General features: G+C 34.7%; 1 protein-coding gene across 1 annotated transcript in view; it reads left to right on the top strand.

Moving 5' to 3' along the window:
- The window catches only part of ECT2 (epithelial cell transforming 2), a 65,606-nt gene that overhangs the window by 1,888 nt on the left and 51,489 nt on the right, over positions 1-12,229 (top strand). The window contains exons 2-8 of the mRNA XM_029940772.1: positions 2,618-2,782; positions 4,609-4,688; positions 4,795-4,887; positions 6,423-6,605; positions 8,697-8,786; positions 9,695-9,802; positions 10,717-10,790. Coding sequence (XP_029796632.1) covers positions 2,650-2,782; positions 4,609-4,688; positions 4,795-4,887; positions 6,423-6,605; positions 8,697-8,786; positions 9,695-9,802; positions 10,717-10,790 — 761 coding nt within the window. The 5' untranslated portion in view covers positions 2,618-2,649. The remainder of the gene's footprint in view (positions 1-2,617; positions 2,783-4,608; positions 4,689-4,794; positions 4,888-6,422; positions 6,606-8,696; positions 8,787-9,694; positions 9,803-10,716; positions 10,791-12,229) is intronic.

Below are 12,229 nucleotides of genomic sequence, written 5' to 3'. Positions count from 1 at the left end.
CCCCCCCGTCTGTCCCCCTGTCCTGCTCATGCATGTAGCTCTCTCTCTTTCTGTCTCAAATTATTTAAAGAAAAACAAAGTAATTAAAGTTAAAAAGGTGCTGTGGGGGTGGGCCCTAATCCAATATGACTGGCATTCTTTTAAGAAGAGGAGATCAGGACCCCTCTTGCACATGCGCTCGCGTGTGTGTGCTCTCTCTCAAAAGATAAATAAACAGGCATAAGAGAAAAATGTAAACGTGTATGATATTTTTGATTATTAAAAATCTCCCATCTCCATTCCTTAAAGTATGTTACTTCATCTCTTGACTTTTTTAAAGTTTCTTTTAAGGGAACTTTGAATGAAAGGCTTTTCTTTTTCACTGGTAATAATTAAATGTAAGAGACTTAAACAACAACAAATAATAAGGGCTGGATAGAATTTGTTATTGGTTCTAAATAAAAACTCTTATTAACAACTCTTGAAACATTGCTTTGGAGAACCTTAGAATAGTGATTGATATGGATGTAAGGTAAGACAATAAAAAAGGCCCACATTGTGAATATTATGAAAGTTGGTAACTGTTGCTCATTTTAACATGTCATCTATTCAGTTTCCATCACAACCAAATTTGAGTTTTTTTCACCCATGTGGAAACTCAGTGTGGAGTTGAGATAGGCTGCTGAGTCGCCTGGATGTGCAGTGTGCACCTATCAATTATGCTCAGGTCTGTGGTTGTTATTGGTTATTAGCGCACATCTTCACTTGCGGATGTATCACCATCTAGAAATGATGCTAATGACACCTTACTGTTTCTCCACGGCATACAGTTTACTTAAACTATTACTTTGATAAAAGCCAGGTGGATGATATTTGTATATTTTATAAGTCTAAAAAAAGTAGGAAAGGGTAAAATAGATCAGACATGTACCTCCAGATAAAGATAGGGCTTCCTTTTTGTATTTGTCCAATATTCTGGAAGTTAACTTAAAGATAATAATAAACTTACATAACAACCTTGATTTGAATTGATGAAAATGCACTTAACTTTTTTTTTATTCCCTGCTTGCCTGACTTTTCAATTCTTAAATCCTGGAAGTCTAAAAAAAAAAAAAGATTTTCTTTTATTGTCTAGAGTCATACTGGCACTAATCCATGCATGATTGTCTTGTTAAATCTTTTAAAGGAGAGATGATTGTATAGTAATAAGAAAATACAGATAGATAGAGAGCAATCCACTTATACATGAGCTATTTAAAGAATGAGTCCAGAGCAGTGGGGTGGGGGTTGAAAGATGTGCTAAGTGGAGAATTGAGCACTAGTAAATATAAGTTATGTATGGAGTAAATTGTAATCTGTGTTTAAAAAATGTGGAGAAGGGGCGCCCGGGTGGCTCAGTCGGTTGAGTGTCCAGCTTCAGCTCAGGTCATGATCTCACAGTGTGTGGGTTCAAGCCCCGCATCAGGCTCTGTGCTGACAGCTCAGAGCCTGGAGCCTGTCTTCAGATTCTGTGTCTCCCTCTCTCTCTGATGCTCCCCTGCTCATGCTGTCTCTCTCTCTAAAATAAAAAAAATAATAAAACATTAAAAAATTTTTTTTAAATAATAAGTAAAATATGTGGAGAAATACATTGTGGCCGGAGCATACAGTATGTGTGGAATGTTGGGATTCAACAGGAGATGAGGTTGAATAGGTAGGCTAGGACCAAATTGTAAACCTGATGGTGAATTTGGACTTGGCCATAGAGGGAGGAATGCTCATGGAGTTCTTAAGCAGGGAAGTAATACAGTCACATTTGTTTTTGGGACTGTACCCCTGGAAACCATGGAGAGAGTAACCTGAAGAAACTGATGATAAGTTGTTTGGGGTTGTTGTATTTGACCCTTGTGGCATTGAGCACAGAGAAGAGGGGCTAGGTCTCAGTTTTCTTCCCTAAAATTTGAAGCTGCTCTGGTAATAAAATGATAATTAGAGATACTTCCTGTGAAGTTCCAGAGTACCTGAGATGGGATTGATAGGGACTTGGGGAAGAACAAAGAAAGTAGAGGAAAGGGTAAGGATAGATGTGGGTTTTTTTTAAATATTTTATTTATTTTTGATACAGAGAGAGACAGCATGAGAGGGGGAGGGGCAGAGAAGGAGGGAGACACAGAATCTGAAGCAGGCTCCAGGCTCTGAGCTGTCAGCACAGAGCCTGACATGGGGCTCGAACCCACGAACGTGAGATCATGATGACCTGGGCCAAAGTTGGAGTCTTAACCAACTGAGCCACCCAGGTGCCCCTAGATGTGGTTTTTGACAGGGATTATTTGAACATAGGAAGAAGAATAAGTTGGTTGAGGGCAAAGGTGTGGGGGAGGGAGATAGAATATTTATGACTACTTTCTGATTTTTCATTATATGTCAGATTATGTTTTGAGTGCTGTTCATACATTGTGATTTTTATTATATTCCTACAAATCATGTATTAGTATCTTTATTTTACATAAGAGGAAACTGAGGCTCAGAAAAGTTGAATGACTTTTCTTTGGTTCAATATTAGGAAAAATGAGTAATGATACTTTTTATAGATTCTGGATATAGAAGTAGACCCTCTAATGCTTGTTTTTGGCCAATGACCATATATTTTTATTGAAAGTTTATTTTTTCAGTCAACGTAGAAGAATACAAATGATGGCTGACAATAGTGTATTAACATCTGCTACTGGAAGGACAAGCTTGGCAGACGCCTCTATTTTTGATTCTAAAGTTACTGAAATTTCTAAGGAAAATGTACTTATTGGATCTGCTTCCTATGTTGAAGGTAAACCTATTAATCAACTTCAAAACACCAAATCTCCAAGCTTAACTGATTAGGAATTTAAGATTAAAATGTAATATTAACTGTTAAGTTAGAGTATAGTTATTCAGTAAATATTTGTTGGGAGCATCTCCCTAAACTGTGTAAATTCTTTTAAAGTTATTATTTTAATTCCAGTTATTAACATACAGTGTTATATTAGTTTCAGGTATACAATATAGTAATTCAACACTTCCATACATGACCCTGTGCTCTTAACCTATTTAACCCATCCCTTCCATCCCCTTTGCTTGGGTAACCATCAGTTTATCTCGATAATTAAGAGTTTCTTGCAGGGAAGGGGGAGGGGGGAAAAGAGGTGGTGGTGATGGTGGAGGGCACTTATGGGGAAGAGTACTGGGTGTTGTATGGAAAACAATTTGCCAATAAAATATTATGAAAAAAAAAAGTTTCTTGCTTTATCAAAAGGAATGAAATCTTACCATTTGCAACTACGGGGATGGAACTAGAGGGTATCATGCTAAGTGAAATAAGTCAGTCAGAGAAAGAAATATGACTTCACTCATATGATGACTTTAAGATACAAAACAGATGAACATAAGGGAAGGGAAACAAAAATAATATAAAAACAGGGAGGGGGACAAAAGCGTAAGAGACTTTTAAATATGGAGAACAAACAGGGTTACTGGAGGGGTTGTGGGAGGGGGGATGGGCTAAATGGGTGAGGGGCATTAAGGAATCTACTCTTGAAGTCATTATTGCACTATATGCTAACTAACTTGGATGTAAGTTAAAAAAAATAATAAATAAAAATATTTTTAAAACGTCTCTTGCTTTGTCTTTCTCTTATTTTTTCCCTTTGCTTGTTTGTTTTGTTTCTTAAATTCTACATATGAGTGAAATCATATGATATTTGTCTTTCTCTGACTTACTTCTCCTAGCATAATACTCTCTAGCTCCATCCATGTCATTGCAGATAGCAAGATTTCATTCTTTTTTTATGGCCGAATAATATTCCATTGTATTCCTATATGCCACGTCTTTATCCATTCATCAATTGATGGATACTTGGCTTCCATAATTTGGCTATTGTAGATAATGGTCTATAAACATAGGGGTGCATGTTTCCCTTTGAATTAGTGTTTTTGTATTCTTTGGTTAAATACCTAGTAGTGAGATTGCTGGATCATAGGGTAGGTCTAGTTTTAACTTTATGAAAAAACTCCATACTGTTTTTCAGAGTGGCTGCACCAGTTTGCATTCCTACCAGCAGTTCTTTTTCTCCACATTCTCACCAACACCTGTTGTTTCTTGGTTTGTTGACTTTAGCCATTTATATACACTGTAGATTTTTGATTATTATTTGGATTAATGCTTCCCAATGTTGAAGGAGAAAGCATATTATTGTTGAATATTGCTTTTTTGATATGTGAGGGCAGTGTAGCTGCAACATTGTTAGTTAGAATTTGTTCAGTTTGGTGGGTCAGGTGAAGAGCCACTTCTTCCCTGAACCACTTTGTAAATGTCCTAAGTGTCTGTCCTAGAGCAGCATCCACTGTTGAAGAGGATGGCTGTGCAAGACAGTGAATGCTTTCTTGGTTAGGAGAGGTGCTGATGTTTGAATGCTCTGCTACAATATGTTTTCTCTTTCTCTAAAGTGATAGATAGCCAAATTTGTAAAATAAGCTGGGAATTAAGTCATTTTAACCTTAGAGAATGTTATGATCTCAACGATGAAAAATATGCCAGATAGAGCCAAAAGAGGGATTGGGAACTGCTAATTTTGATATTACCTGATAAACATATTTAAACATTTTTAATCTTAATAGAAGAAATGCCTCAAATTGAAACGAGAGTGATATTGGTTCAAGAAGCTGGAAAACAAGAAGAACTTATAAACGCTTTAAAGGTATGGAGTTTTAGCTTTTTTTTTTAAAAAAGGCAATTTTTCTTCCATCAGTGTTTAAATAATTTTATAGTTTTCTTAATCTTATACTTAAGTCTCTTTTCCACAGACTGTTAAAATAATGGAAGTCCCTGTTATAAAGATAAGAGAAAGTTGTCCTGGAAAGTCGGATGAAAAATTAATTAAAAGTGTTGTTAATATGGTAGGTCAAGCATTTCGTTGCATGTGGCATGCTGCACTGCTCTTACTGTATTCTTATATTCCACTTAATGGTGATTGGACCTAAATTAGGCACGAGGTACATTTTGTGCACTTCAAAGCTAGATAAATAGTAACTTTTGTATTTATTTTTAAAATTTGGGTATTTCTGAAACCCCAAACTATAGTGTATTTTGTAAATAACAAAATCCTTACTACTTTTGGCATTATTAAATTTAAGAAGCACACTGTATATTTACAAAGATCTGATGTTTTTCTTTAAAGTCTTCAACTTTCTTTCCTTTAATTTTATTCCAAATTCTTGCTTTATTTCCAAATTATAAGTCAAAATAACTGATGGTCATCAGGGAATTTGTCTCAGCATATGAAATATATCAAATTCTGTATTATCAATTACATGAGTTTGTGAGGGCTGTTGTAACAAAATACCAAGACTAGATGGGTTAAGCCATAGAAATGAAATGTATTTTCTCAAAGTTCTGGAGGCTAGAAGTCTAAGATTGAGATGTTGGCATCCTGATCTCTCTTGATCTCTCTCCTTGGCTTGCAAATGGCTGCTGCTTTTTACTGTGTCTTCACATAGCCTTTCTGTGCATGCACATCCCTGATAACCTCCTGTATGTCCAAGTTTCCTCTTCTTATAAGTACCAGTTAGACTGGATTAGATACCACCTACGTCACCTCATTTAATCTTAATTACCTCTTAAAAGGCCCAACTCCAAATACAGTCTCATTTTGAGGTATGGGGTTTAGGGCTTCAATGTGAATCTTGAGGATACACAATTCAGTTCATCACATCAGCCTAGCAAATAAAGCCCAAACAATTTACTGACCTTTGAGAATTTTCTTTTAAATGGTTCTGTTCTTTTTGCACAGGAGCCATGCAGGCACTTAAATACCTTCATTCTTTTTCATAGATGTACATTATAAAGTGTTCTGTTAAATAGTAGCTTGCCTTTTTATATCCTACATTTGCTATGTGGGAACTGCCAACATATTTCATATCTTTCTCTTATTTCTCTCATATATACTGAAATGATTAAGTTAATCTGCACCCTTTTTGTAGATACTAAGTGCCATAGTATTCTATTTTTCTGAAGATAATTTTTGCAGGAAGAACTATAAGTGTGGCATCATTTTCTTGGTGAGAATAAAAAGTAATAGTGGATATCTTTCTAATGCATCTTATTGTCAAAATGTATGTAACTTATAAATCATTTTAATTTTATGTGCATTGTAGATGATTTATAATAACTAAGTCACATTAGAAGTTAATGTCTTTATGATATTAATATTCAAAATTTAATGTCAATATGGATACAGATATGTATATGTAAAAATACAAATAAGTAAATAAGGCTGTTTACTATTAAGTATAATGCTCATTTTGTGATTTTAAAGTTTACTACAAGCACAAAAATAAAAATGTTGATATTGAATTGATTTATAGATCTTAGATGAATTAATTTCATAATCTATAAATTTTTATTTCTAATAATCACCTGGAAAAAAATCAAGGAAATTAAAGTACCCTTTGTAAGGGTGGAATCAGTGGAAGAATTTGGAAGTTTGGATTCTCCAGAATTTGAAAATGTGTTCATAGTCATGGATTTCCAGGATTCTGTTTTTAATGACTTATACAAGAATGATCAGAGAATTATTGGGCCACCAGTTATCTTAAACTGTGCACAAAAAGGAGAGGTAAGAAAATAAACATTTATCATGACTTTCAAGGTTGAATTTTTATTAATGAATTTTGTGGAAATTCATAAGTAGAAAAATCCTGTTAATTATTGGGAGCATTTAATATTTAGAATAGGGATACTAGTGACTATTCTATTATAGTCTTTTATATCTTTCTATTATAACTTTCAGGAGTGAAAATATAAGACTTGAAAGTTAACAACTAACTTTGTGTGTGTGTATACCAGCAGTGTCTTGGGAAGAAGTAATTTCTTAAACTTGGCTTCTAGAAACATATACATGTACATAAATTTATTTTCTTCCATAAAACAAATACACATTTTTATTAGTTATTGCCTGGCTTAAAATTATTTTAGCTTTTTTTTTTTTATTGAGTTGTAACTTTGTTTATATCAAGTAATCTCTACACCCAGCATGGGGCTTGAGATCCCTGCCCTAAGATCAGGTATCATATGCTCTTCCAACTGAGCCAGTCAGGGACCCAGCTATTTGTTTTTGTTTTTGTTTTAAAGTTTATTTTTGATGAGGGAGGGGCAGAGAAAGGGAGAGAGAATCCCAAGCAGGTTCTGTGCTGTCAGAGCAAAGCCCAACATAGGGCTCGATTATGTGAGAACCATAAGATCCATGACCTGTGAAATCAAGAGTCAGGAGGCTTAGTGGACTGAGTTGTTTCGTGGACTGAGCCATGCAGGTACACCGCTTCCCCCAGCCCCCACCCATGGCTTGTTGTTTATAAATAACATTTTCATGCTAGAGTTGTAGTAGAGTTAGTCCCTATTCTTTGGTTTTGTTGGTAGGCTTTGCCAATCTTAAGCTTGCCTTATTAATTTAAAATTGTTTAAGACACTATGTTCCCTTTGTTCTAGATACTTAATAAAGCACAATGATAATCTTTAATGCTCTATTTTGATTCAGAAGTGTTTCTTTGTGGGGCACCTGGGTGGCTCAGTTGGTTAATTGACTGACTCTTAATTTCGGCTCAGGTCATGATCTCACAGTTTTGTGAGATTGAACCCTGTGTTGGGCTCTGTGCTGACAGTAGGGAGACTGCTTGGGATACTCTCTCTCTCTTTCTTTGCCCCTCCCCTGCTCACTCTTCCTCTCTCGTGCTCTCTCTCAAAATAAATAAGCTTAAAAAAAAGTGATGCTTTCAAAAATCAAATAAACTTTTTAAACACCAAAATTGTGAACTAATCTTGCTTAATGGTGGGAATTATATATTTATACATTCTTTAAAATAATTTTTTAACATGTATTTATTTTTAAGAGACAGACAGAGCATAAGTGAAGGAGGGGTAAAGAGAGAGACACAAACAGAATCTGAAGCAGGCTCCCAGGCTCTGAATTGTCAGCAAAGACCCTGATGTAGAGGTTGAACTCATGAACCACGGGACCATGACCTGAGGTGAAGTCAGACGCTTAACTGACTGAGCCACTCAGGCATCTGATACATATTTTTTTTTTTTAACCATTCTCTTTCCATTTTACCTATATACCTATCTATATATCTGTATCTATATCTATATCTATATATACATATAGATAGATATGTGTGTGTGTATATATATATATATATCTCCATTGATTAAATTATTTACTATTTTCATTTTTTAGCTCAAAAATTAGAATCATATTTGATTCAAATACATGTGTCATTTACATAGTGTTCATTATAAAATATATTTGAACTATTTTAGCTTTAATTGGAAATATTTACAATAGTGTATGGAGTCTGAAATTTTTCCCAGTAGACAAGACTTTGAATATGTCAAAGTATATTTTAGAACTGGAGGTTTGCACATAAATATGTTTAATTTGCCATTAGTAAAGTATTTAGATTATGTGTGTTAAATATGATTTTGGAATTCAGGGAAATTTTTTCATTGTAAAACTTGTAATATTCTTTTTTGTTTGTTTGGGGTTTTTTTGCTATTTATATGTTGCATATCAAAAAACGTAAGAAATCTTTGGATTGACAAAGTTGATTTGGATTGACAGTTGAGGGGAAACATGTTTAGCTTGAGAAACCTGTGTTCTGTTCTCTGCCATAAAGAAAGCTCACAGATTTAAAACTGTTATATGCTTTAGCCTTTGCCATTCTCCTGTCGTCCACTCTACTGCACAAGCATGATGAACCTCGTACTGTGCTTCACCGGATTTAGGAAGAAAGAAGAACTAGTAAGTGTTTTAAAACATCCTATTCAAGGAATATTTTTTCCAGCCAAATAAATTTAAATTGGCATTTTTAATGGGTAGTTATATCATGGTTTTATTTAAAACATTGAAAGACAAGTTTTAAATTTTGTAAAGAAACATTCTGAAGAGCCTTGTAAAGAAACATTTTGTTTAGGATGGCAGGCATATAAATTAACAGAAAAACTTCATAACTGTCATCTGTTTAAATTGTCCTTTTGTTAAGTATCATATCAGCCACATTATTTGAAGTTTTTGTTTACAAATTACAATTTCTTTTTTTAATAATATTTACATTTTTAAAAAAGCTTATTTTTGAGAGAAAGAGCAAGAGCAGGGGAGGGGAAGAGAGAGAGGGAGACACAGAATTCGAAGCAGGCTGTCAGCACAGAGCCGACACAGGGCTCGAACCCAGGGTCTGTGAGATCATGACCTGAGCCGACGGAAGTCAGATGCTTAACCGACTGAGCCACCTAGGCGCCCCTACACATTGCAACTTCTTGTTATATAGGACCAGCCTTAAATTCTATTTGTTGCCCTAGAGAATTCACAAAACTTCCTTGACTCATAAAGTTTTCTTGGAGCTAATAGAGTATTACTGTAATTTTGTGGCAGGAATCTTGGTATGATATAACTTGGTGTTAAAAAAAAACAACATTCTGTTTGGGATGTATGAAGCCAGTTGTCTAATTCACTAATTTTTGTGTAATCATCTTTACTAGTTTATCTCTATGTATAATTTTGCCCGTGCCAATAAAATTCATATCTTTGTAAAATTTTTGCATGAACCTTATAAATAAAAGTTATTCAGAAATGTTACATGATTTATAAATGTAATTTGAATTTTTTTCAAGTTAATCGTAAAGTTAATGTTGCTTAAATTTCCTTTTGAGGTCAGATTGGTGACATTGGTTCATCACATGGGTGGAGTTATTCGAAAGGACTTTAATTCAAAAGTTACACATTTGGTGGCAAATTGTACACAAGGAGAAAAATTCAGGGTATGTAAACTTGGGTGTATTTCAAGATAGCAGTTTTGGGGGTTGGATTTAATAACAGCACTTTGAGCTTATCTGTTTCTCCCCCAAGTAAAAATGTTAAATCATAGGAGTGTGGTTCTTTCAATTTTAAGAAAGCAATGGAACCTGAGTTAGGTCTTGAAATAAGTAGGATTTGTGAATGAGTAGGATTGTGGAGGTTGGTAGATGGGTAACATTTCTGGCAGATGACTAATATTAGCAGAATTAACTATGAGTGTTGGTGAGTGAAGGTTGGAAAGTGTAGAGCAGAAATTTTACTCTTGTCTAAATGGTCTTAGTAAGAACAGAGCTATGTTCTTATAAAATGGCTCTAAGATTTAACTAGTGAAAACTAAAACAACAGGAGAAGGTGTTTCTGTTAGAATTAAAATCTGATCTTAAGTTTATACTTGAATATCTTAGGGAGAGTTTATCACCTTGTTTCCATTCTCTATCAGTGTATTTATGTAACAAATGGTAATTTTGGGGTAATATTGGATTCTTGGGAGGTATACTTTTCAATTTATATCTTAGTTTTTTAGTGACTTAATCAGATAGTTTTCCTTGTAGTTATGTTTTGGGGCTCAGTACTACTAAGAAGTAAATAAAGAGAAAGGAGAAATAGAAATGTAGTAAAATAAAGATGAACTTAACTTCAGAGTTATATTTATTTAAAATAAGGAAATGGTTTAGATATCATGGAACTTATTCTAAGTTCTTTAGCCTAAGTTGTACTTTTGGAAGACAATTTTTTTGTTAATTTTATTTATATTTTGTCATAAAGCAGATGAATAATATAAAACTGCAAAAAATAGTGTGTATAAAATTGCTTAGAACTTCCATGAATGCAGTTTTTTAAGGTGAAAGTTTATGGTAATTAATGCTTATATTTTTAGATTGCTGTGAGTCTGGGCACTCCAATTATGAAGCCAGAATGGATTTATAAAGCTTGGGAAAGACGGAATGAACAGTAAGTAGTTAGAAATTGAGTAGTTCATTGTTAGAATTAAATGTGTTATTAAGATAAACCTGTGTGCCCCAAACCCTAAATTCATAGCTAGTATAGACAAAATGAACTTTAATCTTTGGGTAGCCTAAGGAGTACAGTCTAGGTGGAACAAAGTTATAAAAAAAATGATAAAAAATTGAAAATTGAAAGACATCTGTGGTGCCTTTTGACTTTACTTTGTGAAACAATTTTGATTATCATTAATATTCTTTTGTTCCCCAAGGTTTTATTTAAATTCAAGTTAGATACCATATAGTGTAATATTGGTTTTAGGAGTAGAATTTAGTTATTTATCACTTACATGTATGTAAAACCCAGTGCTCATCACAACAAGCTGCCCTCCATTATGCCCAGTATCCACTCAGTCCGTCCTTCTACCTACCGCCCCTCCAGTAACCCTTTCTATAGTTAAGAGTCGCATATAGTTTGCCTCTGTTTTTATCTTATTTTATTTTTCTTTCCTTTCCCCTTTGTTAATCTGTTGTATTTCTTAAATTCCACATGGGAGTGAGAGTATTTGGTATTTGTCTTTCTGTGACTGATTTATTTCCCTTAGCATTATACACTAGTTCCATCCACGTCATTGTAAATGGCAAGATTTCATTCTTTTTGATGGGTAATATTGCTTTGTGTGTGTGTCTTTATCCATTCATCAGTTGATGACATATGGGCTCTTTCCATAATTTGCCTATTGTTGGTAGTGCTACTATAAATATTGGAGTGAATGTGCCCCTTCAAATCAGTTTTTTGTATCCTTTGGATAAATACCTAGTAGTGCAATTCCTGGGTTGTAGGGTAGTTCTCTTTCTCTGAGATGACTGAGAACACATCAATTTGGGTTTTTTTTACTGACGCTTTTATGAACATTTCAGGACCACATGTAAAAAAAAATTTTTTTTAAATAGTTTATTGTCAAATTGGTTTCCATACAACACCCAGTGCTCTTCCCCACAAGTGCCCTCCTTCATGACCACCACCTCTTTTCCCCCCCTCCCCCTTCCCCTTCAACCCTTAGTTTTCAGTATTCAGTAGTCTCTCAAGGTTTGCGTCCCACTCTTTCCCCAACTCTCTTTCCCTCTTCCCCTCCCCCTGGTCCTCCATTAGGTTTCTCCTGTTCTCCTGTTAGACCTATGAGTGCAAACATACGGTATCTGTCCTTCTCTGCCTGACCTTTTTCGCGTAGCATGACACCCTCGAGGTCCATCCACTTTCCTACAAATGGCCAGATTTCATTCTTTCTCATTGCCATGTAGTACTCCATTGTGTATATATACCACATCTTCTTGATCCACTCATCAGGTGATGGACATTTAGGCCTTTTCCATGTTTTGGCTATTGTTGACATTGCTGCTATGAACATTGGGGTACATGTGCTCCTATGTGTCAGCATTTCTGTATCT

This window comes from Suricata suricatta, chromosome 5 (assembly GCF_006229205.1).
Source record: "Suricata suricatta isolate VVHF042 chromosome 5, meerkat_22Aug2017_6uvM2_HiC, whole genome shotgun sequence".
Classification (NCBI taxonomy): Eukaryota; Metazoa; Chordata; class Mammalia; order Carnivora; family Herpestidae; genus Suricata; species Suricata suricatta.
This window is presented reverse-complemented; position numbering and strand designations above follow the sequence as displayed.